Here is a 15,772-nt window from a genome sequence, read left to right on the forward strand (position 1 = left end):
GCGTTGATAATTGCCAGGTATATATATGGGGGGGATTCCAGCTGACAATGGTGATTTGTCTGTCTTAATGTAAACAAAACAAATACTCATTAAATAAATACATAAAATAAAACCCAAATCAAAACCAAACACAAAACCTAAACTGAAACCAAAAACCACGACCAAAACCAAAACCCAACATCAAAACCTAAGCCAAAATCAAACCTAAACCAAACCTTTTACCAAGATCAAAACTAAGACCTGAACCAAAGCCATAACCAAAGCCAAAGCCTAAACCGAAACCTGAACCAAAACCAACACTAAAACAACAACCAAGACCTAAACCAAGGCCTTAACCAAAACTAAAACAGAAAAACCTGACCAGGCTACTGCTCGTTTGATATGATCTCACTTCTCTTAACATTACTACTCTAGAAACGTTATTGTTCCAGTGACCTGGACAGACCAGATGAATTAAAGTACACCCACTATAGTTGGACAGTTACTTAACACGTGTTTTTATTTTTGTCAGCCATCTTTGTCTATGCAGTTTACAGAAAGTTTGCAGTAAAATGAACCCGAGTTTTGTCAGCTTTCATGTTTGATACACACAAGTTACAGTAAACTGACAGAAGAGGCTTGCCAAAGAAGTAAGTGACCACTCCACTTTTATTTCCAGATATGCATTGAAGTTTAGACAATATTTAAATCACGATTGTCCTTGACTATTGAATTGTGACTGAGAACTATGAACATGCTATGTTATGGAGTTTATGCAGTATATATCTAAGCTGTCTTGTCGGAGATGTAGATGTGTTTCAAAGATATGTTGAATTAGTACAGTATTCTTTTGTTTTCTCCAAGCAAGATAAGTTTCTAGAGAGAACGTGAACACTTTTGGAACTTTCAACTGAGATAATTATTTATTTCAAGATAATTTTCATGCAACCTCAATTTCAGCGGCAATTTATGTATTTCCACGATTTAAGGTTTATCAGTTTTTCCAGACAGTGAGTTCGTTGGATTAGATACTTGAGATACATGTTCCTCTTTAACCTTGCCCAGAGAATTCAGACACAATTTAGACTCTATTAACTGTGTTTGCTAATTACTGTGGCGAGTGATTTGTAATGTCAAATAACTACTAGAATGGAGTCTACAAGAATCCGATAATTTTACAGGCTCGAGCCTTGTCTATAAATCTCAACAGAGGGGGCGATCTTTGCAGTATGAACGAGCAGCCGTAAGGCCCACATATGGTGCACCCTTGCAAAAATCCCAGAAATCTATCCGCCGAGCTTATTAATAAGTTATACACTCAAAATATTCTATATTAGAGGGTCCTGAGGGCCATAGAACTGGGGAATTGAAGAAATATGGCACTGAACCTCTGGGCCGGACTCACCAGGGCTTCCAATTCTGAGCAATTGGATGCAATCGGGACCGAAAAGGGCACTATTTGAGCCATTTAGCAGAGGGATGTATTTTTAAAATGGCTACTTTCCGGGTCAGTGATATTTCCTTCGTTTTAGGGGTGGTCTACTTAGTAGAGAATTTCTCAACAAGTCATTGGTCAACCCACTAAAAATTGGAAGGAAAATGAAAGAGGTCATGTGGAACATCATTTTTCTGTGCATCCTGAACACCTGTGAGAGCTGTGAGTATTTAAAAAAAATTTTTGAAGTATGGGGATTTATCACTGCTGTCTATGGGAATTTATTTGTAGTGGTACACCCTTCGTGCATGGACGTAATGGAACCGTGGCGGGGACTTGACCTTTTTCCCAGAATGCCTTGGCAAATACACTGCAGCGTTCGATTAGCCTCATTTCGAGGCTTCCCTTGCGTGTAACACTGCTGTACTCAGGGAAGCTAATCGAACGCACCCATTGCATTAATCAAAGGCTAATGGTGTTCCCTCCTCGGTATAAAAAGAATCATTCACAACATCCCTATGCAAACGGGTTATCGTGGAGGTTCTTTCCTCGCTTTGCATCAATGAGGCCCAGGTTAGAGTCCCGGCTTGGCCCAGGCCATAAGTGCATTTGGTTTCCAGTTCATACTCGCTCTCGCAGGTTTTCTCCGGGTACTCCGGTTTCCTCCTGCCTCTAAGACTGGACCTTCGTCCTAACTCGGTAATGTGATGCCGAATAATAAAGGGTATGAATAAACGTACAATTATTGGCGCAAATAGCCTGAGTTGCTGAAAGCGCCATTAAAACAAAAACAACATCCCTTTCCAAACAATTTATGGAGGAAGGACAAACAACTCTGGCACGCAGTAGAGAGAGAAATCCCTGATGTTAGACCTACTTTAGCTATCGCGGATAATTTCTTTTGGATACACGTACTGTCCATTATTCATGCAAAGTTTGTAATTTTATTCTTTTCCCTCAAAAACATCAGATTTCAAAGACTTGATAAGAATTTGGCTAAGACTGGCCAACAGCATGTTGACCACCACTTGAAGCAAAGTTCATAATGAACAAAATGCGCTATTTCATCACAAGGAGTGATCGTGAGATCTCGTGAAATAACTTTTGCGTAAATGCCAGAATGAAAATGATTAAAAAAACCCCACAAAATTCTGTGAACAAGTTGGCTTTTATTCCTAAAATAACTGAAAAAAAAACCATTCATTAAGATTGAGGCAATAACTGAACATGGACATTTGTGGCACACAGCCTAACACAAACAACTGCGGAAGCATTTTACCCTCGAAGAACGTACGTGGACGCCACCATGTTGCATATTGCTTGCCACTTGAGCGGCCAAACACGACAATAAATGGAATTGTATTATGTGCAGACGAGAACAAGCCATCCGAACTCAGGATATTAGGGGCCATCCATAAAGTACGTACGCACGAAGCGGGGAGGGGGTTCTTGCCGGTGCGTATCGTACGCAAACCGAAGTTTTACTTGTAAGGAATCTTCATCATATCTGGATCGTCAGGGAATACAACCAAACCAGAGGAAGAATTCCTGCCAATCGGATAACTTTCAGACGCTGTCCGGAAAGCATGGCTTGAAAGAAACTAACACAGGAAAATGCATCCTAAGTATCTAATAAGAAAACTCGGGTTAATTAACAGCTCAAAGAAAATATACGGTTTGTAGGCTTTACGGAACGTGTGTCACATAAAACAGTCGTTGGTCACCTTGTATTTGGATACTCGCGAAAATCAGGCCCACTAACTTCTCTTGCCAGCTTACACTTCCTCTTTAGTTCCTCTAATTATATGTAGTAATTTTAAATCTATGAATTGTTAGCATGAATCTTGATCTTGAATAAAAAGTATAATTGTAGTATTTTTATGTGGAGTCCAGGGATGGACTGGAGGCTTTACACCATGTTTGGGTTGCTCGCACTGATCACCGAAGTTTATTCCTTGTTCTACATGCAGTGGTTACGGTCAATGACGGTGGCTTATTTTACATGTTAAAAAAAGAAACCTATGGCAAAAGAAATAAATTCAACCACATCAATTGCTGTTGCAGAATTAAGCCTACAATAGTTTTCAGTTTATACAGAGTTTAACCCCAAAGCTAACCTATGATTGATAAAGATATAAACCCTTACCAACCGATCCTCTTCGTAAAGCTTCAAAATACAGTCAGCCAGCCGTTCATTCTACGGAAAATCTGTAAATGTGACCAAACGTGCAGGGAAATCCTAACAAAATGTATAATTACACGAGACTGTTTTTTCAGTTGGAATATCTGTGGTGTTTTGTCACAAAACTCGGCAAAACTGTCTCGGAAAAACGTAGCTGAGAACAAGCAGCTTTGAAGAGGGCGCTCTTCAAAGTCTCCACTCCAGTCCTATTTGGCACTTGCTGCAACAATATCAATACACTTTCTCATACACTGTACAAGCGAATACCAGAATCATTTTTTTTGCGTCGAAATGCAAACACAGTTTTTTCCATGGTATAGAGGGTCAAGATAAACTGTACGCCGGAGCTTTAACTACATGCACAGTATACATGAACGGCGCCCGAGGTTACTGCAGCCGGGCAAGAGGTCACCATACCAAGGATCTCTTGAGCAAGTGTAATAAAAAAAAAATAAAAACACAAGCATTTGGGGCTCCAGACCGTAACACTAGATTGGGCTCCGTCCTGTAATGATGCAAATGTATTGAGTTCGTGTGTCTCAAACCTGTGGCCAAATTTAATTGGGTCTACCAAAGACACTCTTAATTCTAGAACTCGTTTCTGAAACGGGTGTCAGGCTCTGCTGCCATCGCCACACGTGAGCCAATATCACTATTTTCGAGAGGGGGGACAACTGGACACTCATCAGCAGCATGCTGACTGTGACCGTGATTAATGATGGTGGCAGGGTCAATCCCGAAGTATCATAGTTTGTACCAAGCTATAGTGACATTGATATTCGTGGTTTATTTACATGTTATTTATCCGTTGGAAATTCACTCTTTTGTATCTTTTATCATTTAAATCATGCACTGCACGTCTAGATACTCTTAGTCTCACGCCAGTCGAAGACTCTGGTGGACGTGTTCTTCATCTTCGTCACTTAAGGCAGAATAAAACACAAGCACGTACGTGAACCTTTTCACCCCAACTTCCTGCTTCTCATTCACCAGACTTTGAATTGAGCTGGGCTGCCAGGACACGTAGACGTGAATTGATCTCATCCCATTCGAGGTAACCCCCTTCAAGATGGCGGCCACTAGCCTTAGTCACTCTGAAAGAGCTTCGGCCGTGCACAACACGCCGGCTGTTGAAAGTCATGATATCCCCTGTGAAATTGGAGAAAAAGGAAGTAAAATAAATTAGGTTAGGCTTACAGTTGCACCATATACAAGGACAAATTTCTTTTAGGGATCATTCCTTGTCAGACCAACACACTTTTTGACCTTGGGTCTTCAGAATGTCTTACAAATTGCTGTGCTTGTAGACATTAATACTTGCCAATTTTTAGCGGAATCCGCCCTTCCATGTGGTCAGGGCAATTATTAAAAAAATTGACAGTTTTCACTTACAAATGCATCCTTTTAGTAAAAATAATACATAACCCTCTCATTTTTTATTGAAAATATGCAAATGTGGTATAAAAATAATCAGAAGAACATGCTCTTTTCACTGATGTTGTGGAAAATGAAAACAAGAAACCCGGAGGTCTTTATTCGTCCAAAAATACGCAAATTGTTACATTTCGTTACATTCCAACATTTCGTGTGCAACATCGTTTCCACGCATGTGCACCCACACAGACTTGTGGAGGAATTGTGTATATTGTCTCCATTTTTGCCCTGCTAACGATGTGACTTTCTGTCACTTTGTGAAAACAGAGAAACATAGAGACCAAGCCTTTTGTTAATTGTTTGTTTACAGTTACTAGGAAGTAAACAAAATCTTTATTTGAAACTCTGATAATTTGTTCTTTGAATTAAAGAAAGTAAAACGGTAGGAAAAAAACTCCAGATCGAAAAATTATCGATTTTCCAGGTTTTAGTAGCTTCGTGAAAACACTGACGGTATAATGCGGTCGTCAAGTCATGCACACCCAAATGAAAACGTTTTTTTAATTTATAAATAAGTACAGTCTTTAAATACTTCATCTAAGTCTTCATCTAGTATCACGGAAGAAGGAAAAATAAGAGAACTACATGTAGAACGGCATTCCTTTCCAACAGGAGAAAATTAACGCTTCTTCATAACTGCTGAGCAATACTTGCCTTGGCAACGAGAACGTCGACAGTAATCCTGCCCACTGGCCAGAATCTCTCTGATCAAATCGCTACAACTTTGGTAAGTGACGTGCAGGTTTAGACGTACCTTTTTATGATAAAAGCTATACCTTCCTTGAGAAAATACGTGGAAGGAACTGCACTTTGCTGGTTCACAGACAAATGTGACATAGAAGCGTTACGGTTGTGTCGCTATCAACATGAACACTCCCATCAACCGGTGAGAGGGTGCTGTGCTCAAGCCAGATACCAGCTAAAATTTCCCTATAGTTTGGATTCGGAAATGGAATCAACTACGTAGGGGAAAGGGTCTATTGCTGTTATTTGAAGAGATCTTTCTCTGGTGGCCGTGATGACCCGCAGCCAAGCGAGCAACGTGTCACTTTTGAAGAGAAAAATAATGCCTTGCAGTAACTACTTGCTGCCGGGTGCCTTTGAAAACGCAGTGTCTAAAATTGGGCGATTTTCAATATCATCGGTTTTCAAAAATCTTCAGAAATTCACTTCCCTTTTTTTTTAATGAACGCCTAAACTCCATCAAATAGCCGCCCGGTGTCTACTCTAATCTGAAAGACAACATATATTGATGTCCAAATATTTCAGCCAGGAATACCGCCTGGCCCACATTGTGTGGTGTTTCCTACAAGTGCATAAGTTTCTTTTGTTCCCGAAACTGGCACAGTACACTGCTAGCATCTTTTCAAAACGGGCCAGATTAGCGTGCAGCGGTATTGTATCGCACATGGACGGAGAGCTGGAGTGCTTTTGTCGCCAGTGGTAATCCGCTCACGCTGAATACCACAAACTGGTGTAATCTTTCAAAATAGTGACGAATTTCCTCTGTTATTGACAACTGAAAAAATTCCCAGCAGCTCCAATACGGTCTTTTATCACAAGCCCCCGCTATTTTGTCCAATTTAAGGCACCCTGGTTAGGCATACAAACCCAAGGTACCCGAAACCGGGATTCCCGTCAGCATTGTCAGATTCAAGTTGCCTCTGCGTTCCGCTTACATAAACTACACAAACTAGCAATAACTATGATTTGTGTATTATCTTACCATACCGTAAATACAACAATGCGTCTGGGTCATTTCTTGGCCCTTATCATCACTGTCATGCTTCCAACGGCTTATGAATCAAGTTAAAAAAAATGGTAAAAGTGCGTACCTCTCTCCATTTTGTATTTGAAGACATTTTGCGGGTCGAGAAGCATGTTGCAGTACTTATTCAAAGCTCGATAGAGCGGCTGGACCTGGTGGAGAGGAGCCCTCAGCATTGGGTCTCGGCCGTGGTCGCTCAAAGTCACCGACACGACTTCCCCGCGTTCGTCCAGTCTTAGCGGGATAAAATGATTGTAATATGCAAAAACAAAATGTTGAATTTTTCTTTCATTTATTTTTTTTGTGAGTGCACATCGAAACGGATAATGGATTTTCTTTAAAGGATACATTTCGGCCAAATTGCCGTTGGCAGCTACATTGTATGAAACGTCGATGAACGCGACCAATCGACTAAAATCTGATTAATATACAATGGCGGTGTCGGTGAAACGGAATCCTTTTTTTTTGAAAAAAAGATACAATTTTAATACTAGGCTGGACAACAATGGCGCGTCAGGATCCCTCAAGATCACCAGAGGACGCCAATGAACAATCACAATATTGTAAAGTGCAAGGCTTTGGTGTCCAGTCTTAAGCTACATGCCATTCTAAGAAACGATTTCTGTTGTCATTGTTCAACGTATTTCGTGTGACTAGCCTATGGCCTATCTGCTACCCTTACTTAATAGTCGGATGCCGGGAGTACTGGTGGAAGCTGCCGTAGTAATCTGTGCCCACGTCAGAAAATTCGAACGGAATGGTGGACAGAAGTCGAAAGGCCTCTGGGTCATCTTTCTTCAGATCCATGGCAACCTTGAAGCCATCACAGAAGAGACTCTCGCCGCCAGTACCCTCCGCTTGTTCTATGCAGTGCAGCATTTGGAACTAGTATTACAAGTAAATTCAAAGGAGAATCATTGGATGCATATTTGTTCAAGATTCTGTTTATCAAATCGGACAAAAGTGGACACAAAAAATCAGAAAATTTTGTGTGTTTTCATTCAAGACTTCACTTTTTCCCCAGAACTAATCTCTCTCAAACTAAGCTTTCTGAAGGACTGAACAATTGCCCAAAACGTTGAACGTCTTTTGAAAAGTGTAAATTTCCTGTAATTAATTAGTTTGGACATAACTAATGCTTACCCCTGGTTGCTGAATATAATATGACATGTCCGTGTGTAAAGACAAGGCACCACTTGTGTAAGCTACATTATTCGGGTCTTCTTTGCTCTTGACGTGGAAAGTTGGTCTAAAAGGGGGTTAAAATTGATTCAAGAGAACTATTTTTAAAAACAATATTTTCATTTCAAGGCGTCCACAGTAAATGATAATTACAATATGTGGTGCGTTTTTGTGAGACGTGGGGTAAAGCCAAAAAGTCTTTTGTCTGTGGGCAGCCAGCGCGTCGATTTTAAGCAGAGGGGTCAATCTTTTCTTTTTTTTCTCTGCTAGACTTGCAACAGCGCCCTCTATTGCTGCACTGCCTCAACATTAATTTAGCGCACTTTTCGTGATGCGATTTGAGAGCAAACATAAGAAAGCATACTGATTGATGCAAGTACGTAATTAATTTTACAGGAATCAATGACGTCTCCTGTGTACGCCGTTTTTGCTAATTAATTGATAACAAATACGGCCAACTGCAATCACCTCCCATGTAATCCCGCCTCTGTTCATGCTGAACAGCCTGGTTTAGTCACATTTAACTACGGGGCCTCCCCTGAACAGGGGGAAAAATTCGAGCCGGTCCCTGGCCAAGTGCCATTTAACTGTGTTCAAACATCGTCCAGATGTGAGTCTTCCTGTATTTTTTTACATCAAAAAGTGCCTGGTTTGCCCAGACCCTGTCTGTGACCCATAAACGACTTCTGAAGGCTGTCAGGCCTCTTAGAAGCTTTGTGGCTTTCCAGAGGCAGTGCCTGGGTAACTTTACCCCGGCGGATAGCAAAGCCAAAGGCTATTTCATAGCATGTGCCTTGTTACCCTTCGGAGCAGTTACTTGAAAGCAAACATACAACTGCTTAGGGTCAAAGCTCACTAACTTTTCATGTTGCTTTTCGGATTTAATGGTTTGAGGGTGCAGAGGTCATCCATATATAGGAACTTAAAACCATTAAGAAGAAAATCCTTGTTAAAAATTAATAATAACGGGATTATGAGACCGGCGTCACCACAATCCCACAAGAATGGGGAAAAACACATACGCAACTAAGGCTAAATTAGCAACTAGTGCTTACCCGTAGTTGGAAGGCCGTAGGAAGGACACTCGTCCCCCAAGACTGTGAAGCTGACCCACCTCGGACGGAGCGTTCTTTACCACCGCAATGCCTCGAATCACCAGCTCAACCAGCCAGTTGTACAAGGCTCGGTCGTCCCTAAGCACGTCATCGAAGTTGAAGCTCTGAAGATCGATATCGGGGCCCCAAAAGTCGAACTTGAGATCCAGATATTGGTCTTGCTTGGAGTCGACAAAGCAGTATGCCCTCAGCCAATGAAAGGGGAACTGGCTCTTGTGTCCGTCTTCCCAGTGGATGATGACGCCATCAGAGTAGGGAGACATTTCAACCGATTTAGCAGTGATATCAACATTGAGCTCGCAGGCGGAAGTCTTGCGAGATATGGCTGTGGGATGGAAGCAACGCGGGCAGCGGCAGTTGTCTCGGAGCCAGACAAACGGGAAAGCCTGACTCCGGCCTCCCTTCCAAGAAACGATGAGCTGCTTGTTTTCCACATCCATCCAAACATCACTTGCCATCTTGGCTTGATTGTGGGTACCGGCATGGTCCTCCAGTGATATGGGCGGGGCAAAGACTGCGTGCTCCGACTTTGCTGAGAAGTACTTCCTCGGACCTCCTCGACTCGGCGTACTTTTCTGCGGCGTCGTTGGACGGAATACAGTTCCTGCTGTATGTACCAGAGGGAAAGGACGACAAACTCGCAATGATGTGGCTGCAAATTTTGCCAATCTGATTCCCGATAGTCTACCAGCCATATTCACCAGCTGAACGTAAGAAAATGGGGGAAAATATATATATCTTGTGGGTTATCTTGATTTTTTATTCTGCTCCCGTTGTTTCACGTACATTTTCCAACCTTATACAATCCAAACGGAACCATCTGTGGTATGCCATGGTGGGCTGGAGGTTACAATGTTTACCCCACTTGCTAATCCAGTCTATTGTTTTAGGGGAACTTTCCCACAGCCCTGACCAAGTTTTTTTTTAGAAGAAGAAGGTCAGTTTCCATTGTTTGGGAGATTCATCAAACTGGAGGTTGCAGGTTGTTGGAAACTGGGAGAAAATTTGCTGATCCTGCTGATTAGCAGAGTTACACAATGAACCTTCAAATATTTGACCAATGGGGAGTTTATATACAAATCAAACTTTGAAAAAGGTTTGGTCAAACTTGCAAGTGACAAATCATATTCGTGATGGAAATGTCCATCAAGAGACTGCAACGGACATTTCAGGGCTATGCCAGGGTCAGAATTCAGTCTGCACCACCACCCAACAAACCACCGATCAACAGCCCGACACTCAAGTCCACACAGTAGCCATATGGAGTGAGTTGCTGTCCTTAGAATATTTTCGTGTGATCTACCTGTGTGTATATGTAACTTCATTTTAAATTTATTTTGGTGACTTAGTATGATAGACTGTATGACTTATAATGTTGATGGACCTGTACTGCTTGCTTGTTTTTATGATCAATCCCAACCATGGCATTCATCTCAAGTAATTTAACAGTGTACTTTTCTCCACTTGTTCTGATTATCCCCCGGTTTGGCACACTCGATTCAACAATATCCTCGTCGGTGATTAATTAAGGATGATGTTTGTAAACCTTGTAAAGGATAAATTTCTATTCTATTATGTAGCTCAAGTGGCGTCTGTGTTAAATTGTGTCGAGGCAGAGGTACTAGGAGAGAAGCTTAGCATATCCAGGTTAGCTCCAGAATTATGATGTATATTCATATTCCAAGCAGTATGTATCACACTCTGACTGTTGCAAGTGTTTTTACATGATTTTTGTATGCCAGACTTCAAAGTTAGTACATGCCCACCAACAGAGATTAAGAGTTTTTACTTGTGCGCTAAACGGTCATTTTGTGATGTGTTATGTGAAAGCTTTCACCCTAGATGTTTTGGTTTAAGGACACAGACTCTCTACCCAAGAAAGTGTTACGTGATTGGTCACAGTACACAGTATTTGCACCATGCAGTGTGTGTAGTAAATGCCGTATTATCTACATGTAAGTAATTGTGCTCTTTTCCTAATATTACAGGGCTCCGTCTGTCGACCTATCAAATTGGTCCTGTCGACCCATCAAATTGGTCCATCTACCCGTAGACCATCCAACTTCAAGCAGTCCGTTGACTCACCAATGAAGTTTAGCAGTCTGTCAACCCTATTTTAATGATGAGAGCGTCAATAAAGACTTTGTCAGTTGTAGAGCAAACGACAGAGACAGTGTCGTCGTCCGTTAATTACGGTCGCATCAGTGAGGACCTTGCGCTTGCGGTGCAGAAACCTATCCGGCAGCCTGCCGGATAATGCGACATGAAAAAAATACGAGATTTCAATAGACAAAGCTGTTTGCAGGGGATCCCCATTGTGGACTCTCATAGTCGTGTATTAAAAACAGAACAACAAAAGTAAGTTGACTTACCAAGTCTACAGCAGATCAAGTACTTGTGTGGCAAAGATCGAAATTGACATGAGCCAAGTAAAATGGTAGTGATGTGCTCACTCCAATGCCGGTCTGCAGACTGAGGGGCAATTTGGAAACTGCATGCATGATCTCGAGGGAGGTTACGTGTCAGTAACTGGGCACAATTTGCATTCAGTTTCCAGAGAATTACAAGGCCAAAATCAAAGGCCGCAACGACCTGACACCAAGGAACGGGACAATGCAATACCACAGTGTGGGAACTCCTATAAAAAACCTGAAATTGACCTGGATATATAGGCTTTTGCAAAAGAAACCGTGACCTTGCACCAATACAATGTTCTCGATGGATAGGAAGGGCACAAAGGAACCAGTCCACTCCAGAGATGGTGGTCGTTTTGCAAACGTTTGCCGCTGAATCATGAATTAAATAGCAATACATGTAGTCTCTTTAGTCTGGGGAATTGAAATTGTTATATTTATGTGCAATCAGATAACGCGGTGTTCTAGATATTCATTCATTACCAGCACACTGTCGTAAAAGTTGGTACCTTAATACTTCTACACAAACACCCCTTGCACAAGGGGTTTGTGCACAAACCCTGTAAGACCCCAAGTATCTACTCCTAACCACGTTCAATTAACTCGGCAGCCACAGGGGAGTTCAGAGTCAGTGACTGCTGAAACCGCAGGGTATGCTGAACACACTATACAGTACATGTGTTTATGCATGCTCACAGTGCACATTGATTATGTCGGTGACCAGGATGGTATTAGAAGGCCGTTTCAACCTCTTCTCGTTTCAAGCCTCCACTTTCTGTCGGTTGTAAAAAAATGTAAATGCATGATGTTTTGTCATGGGTGTGGACAGTTACTGTAAAATAAACTTCATGCAGCGGGATTTTTTTCCAACATTTTCACCAGCTTGATTGCCCCAACCTTGTTTGTCACAACTCATCCTGTTTGTTTTCGTTTAGTAGTATTTATAAATTTACAAACCGTGATCACAGAAATTTATGAACATTATAACGCCAACTTTATTAGTTCCTTATCTCATTATGATGTATACTTTATGCTTCAACAAAAGCTGTTTCCTTTGTGGAATTCGCTCACTTCGGAAAGGGTTACAGTTTGCGACAATGATCTAAGCTTCATGACCGTCTTTCGTGTTATTGAGTTCAGCTGGGAAAGAACTATAGTGGATCAATGGGCATAATAAAATGTCATTACTTTTCCATGGATGACTGGAATTACTGGTGCAATAATTTGGATCAACTCTCACATTCCTTGACCAAGATCGAAGATGACGCAAAAAAAGGTTGGAACCATTTGCCACTTTGAGAATCAAGGACTTGTTGCAAGGAAAAATTTTTTATTCAGGCAAGGAGAACGCCAAAGACGAGCAATATCGCTGACAGCCTTTCTAAGTTTATTGTTTAGAAGTAATTCCCTCCGGAACGATAGGAGCGTTGCAGAGTCAGAAGAGGTTAAACAACGTAGAAATGCTTTAAAATCAGGATGTATACGTCTTCTTTCATTTTCAAAAGAGCCAGCAGGTAGAGACTTTTATAGCGACCACGAGACAGGCCTATGAAAGATAAACCAGCCGAAAATTACACTACGTCTAACATACAAAGCGAGCAAGAACAACAAGGTAGAAATGAGACTGATTAGCTGGTCACCTCTGGACAGGAGAAGCACGTGATGGTAAGCAGCCCGCAAGAGAATTCCCGACAACAATCCCCTGCTTGCAGAAATAGAACATAATCCAGCCATTCTTGACAGCTACAGAGTTCCAAGTTGGAAATGGTGCACTTCCACATCACATCAGAAAGCGAGGCGCAGAGAGGAAAAGCAACAAGTCATTGCATAAGACAGTTACCGGTATTGGAAAAATTGTGACAACCCAGATCCCCGAAACTGTGACTGCCGATACAGAGAAATTGCCAAAAGATTACGGCAGCAGAGGGAGAGTGTCATGGGCATTGCACACGACATTCATTTTGGTGAGAAAGAATATTTTTTACTACGTGTGGCTTTGACTGTAGCCTGCAGAAAGGGGAAATAAATGAAAACGTGGCTGCTTGGAATGGCCTTCACGAAAGGCGACATAATTTCTATCTTGAAGATGATAGAATAGAGAGATGGGTTTTCTCTGTATGATGACATTGTCCAGGTTAACTCTGCACGGCATTTCCATGTTTCCATGGAAATAATCGAGCATCTCAGATAACTATTGCCTGGTTTCTTTGCTCCTAGAAGACAAACTGTCACTGTGAAAGCTGAGATGAATGCAAGAGTTAGCTATTCTTCATCCTAAACACAGGGGTAGTGTTACATCTTGTTTCAAACTTATGTACTGATTGGAGGGTTGGGTATTGACAGGACACGCTAGAACAATTTCTTGTTGCAAGTAAAAATATGCTAAGCCTGTAAAACAACGCAGGATAATAAAAGCATGCGTAGAAATGGAAAAATATGCCAAGGGATACGACCCGACATGCATCGGTGAATTCAAACAATACTACTTATTAATTCCTCACTTGACTGGTCGTGTTCGTGCACGGTGGTATTGTTTGATAATAAATAAACAAATAGGAGTGGGTTTCGGCTCGGTAATTTAAAACCAGCGCTTTCTTTAATAGAAACCCTTAGGCCTATTTCGTGGGATGGACTGTGTACAAACACAAGGATAACAAAAGAAAAATGCTGAAATTGAAATTTCATTAAATACATTTCGATGGAATGTTGAATATCAGTACCCATGCAACAATTGAATTATAAGCTAAGATGTAAGAAACGTTGAAAAGAGAGCATACATGAATATTGCTGTCACTGTTCAATGATTTTGTCATTTAGCAGTTCAAGCATGGTCATCAAAAGAACGGAATTTTAAGACCAATACAAAACAGGGATGTTAGCGCTAGTGCAACTATTGCTGGATAGTTTTTGCATATCATTTATATGAAATGTCACAACTGTACCTCCAAGTCTGAAAATTTCCTGTTTCGTGTATCACAAATGATTTAACAATGTTGACCATGACAGAAAAATCAGCTGAACTGTATGTTAAACAAGTAGTTAACTTAAAGAAATCTTTCATTGCCGTATCATTTTTAATTAATTAACTCTGTTTAATTTTTAATTTAGTTTGGAAATGTAAATTCTATTAAAAACCTAATGTTTAAAGTGTTCACTTTTGCTGTTCTATATTGATGTAACAGTTACCGATAATTTTCAGTATTTGGCAAAGGTAAACTTTAAGTTATTAAGTTAAGTTATTAATTATTTTCATGTGTAGAAATGAATGTAACGTTAGATATAATTGCGAAAAAAGGGTACTTAGGCCTATACAGGTTCAATCGAATTGTCGCCTCATATTAGGCATGCACCCCTACTGAATAGAATGAAAATTCCCTACCAAACTCGCATTCCCTTTTTTCCTCCGGCAACCAGCCCCGTCTGACACGATTAATCCGGCGAGGCAATTCGCATCCCTTTCTCAGTCCACTCGCATCCCCTTTTTCACCACCAACCAGTTCTGTCTGACACGGTCAATCCAGCGAGGCAATTCGCATCCCTTTCTCAGCCCACTCGCATCCCCTGTTTCTACCGCCAACCAGCCTCGCCTGACATGGTCAAACCGGCGAGGCAATTCGCATCCCTTTCTCAGCCCACTCGCATCCCCTTTTTCTACCGCCAACCAGCCTCGCCTGACATGGTCAAACCAGCGAGGCAATTCGCATCCCTTTCTCAGCCCACTCGCATCCCCTTTTTTCACCTCCAACCAGCTCCATCTGACACGGTCAAACCGGCGAGGCAATTTGCATCCCTTTCTAAGCCCACTCGCATCCCCTTTTTCATCGGCAACCACATTTCAACACAATTAATCGGAAAATGCGACTTTAAAACTGCCCACAATTAAAGGAAGCCTTAATTTCTTGAAATTGGGGACTCTGTAAACTGAGTCCTATTTCAAATATATAATTCGGAACATTGTTTTGCAAGAAAAATCCCATATAGATTCCATAAATAAGGTCTTTGGAATGAATAGAAACTGAATATCGGGAGTTGTAGAATAGGGAAAACCATGTGATGAATGAGAGCTTGAGATGTCAAAATGTAACAAATTTGACTGCCAGACGGTTTCAGTCCTAGTCCTTTGTAATTACAGTCTCCAATCGTCATTGCAAGATCCTAATGGAATGATGTTCTTGTAGCTCTGTGAATAAAATAAGTTCCTCTTAATTCAGAACACTTTTACATTAAAGCTTATTTGATAAAATTTTAGACCCTTCATTAAAA

General features: G+C 41.2%; 1 protein-coding gene across 3 annotated transcripts; it reads right to left on the minus strand.

Moving 5' to 3' along the window:
• Positions 1-3,333: 3,333 nt before the first annotated feature.
• On the minus strand, positions 3,334-11,729 carry LOC110983900 (gamma-butyrobetaine dioxygenase-like). 3 transcript variants are annotated; one of them, XM_087142852.1, is made up of 7 exons: positions 11,468-11,729; positions 9,036-9,799; positions 7,942-8,047; positions 7,481-7,683; positions 6,866-7,032; positions 4,549-4,745; positions 3,334-3,622 (listed from the first exon to the last, which is right to left on the minus strand). In XM_087142852.1, the coding sequence occupies exons 2-6, from the start codon at positions 9,788-9,790 to the stop codon at positions 4,579-4,581; spliced, it is 1,398 nt and encodes a 465-aa protein (XP_086998978.1). In that variant the 5' UTR covers positions 9,791-9,799; positions 11,468-11,729; the 3' UTR covers positions 3,334-3,622; positions 4,549-4,578. The 3 variants fall into 3 exon arrangements, with proteins under 3 accessions (XP_086998978.1, XP_022099246.2, XP_022099245.2); XM_022243554.2 differs by having other exon boundaries at positions 3,334-4,745; positions 9,036-9,702; positions 11,468-11,727; XM_022243553.2 differs by having other exon boundaries at positions 3,334-4,745; positions 11,468-11,727.
• Between the last annotated feature and the right edge of the window lie 4,043 nt (positions 11,730-15,772).

This window comes from Acanthaster planci, linkage group LG10, assembly GCF_054643075.1.
Source record: "Acanthaster planci isolate LZ-2023a linkage group LG10, COTS_SCS, whole genome shotgun sequence".
Classification (NCBI taxonomy): domain Eukaryota; kingdom Metazoa; phylum Echinodermata; class Asteroidea; order Valvatida; family Acanthasteridae; genus Acanthaster; species Acanthaster planci.

What these genes read in the sequence shown, in the direction of transcription:
- LOC110983900 (XM_087142852.1), bottom strand. Translation starts at nt 9,790, where the DNA reads ATGGCTGGTAGACTATCGGGAATCAGATTGGCAAAATTTGCAGCCACA. An exon ending in CTACGGCCTTCCAACTACGG is followed by an intron (nt 8,048 to 9,035) that starts GTAAGCACTAGT and finishes ACCCCCTTTTAG; the next exon opens with ACCAACTTTCCACGTCAAGA. An exon ending in CAAATACAAAATGGAGAGAG is followed by an intron (nt 4,746 to 6,865) that starts GTACGCACTTTT and finishes CCAATTTCACAG; the next exon opens with GGGATATCATGACTTTCAAC.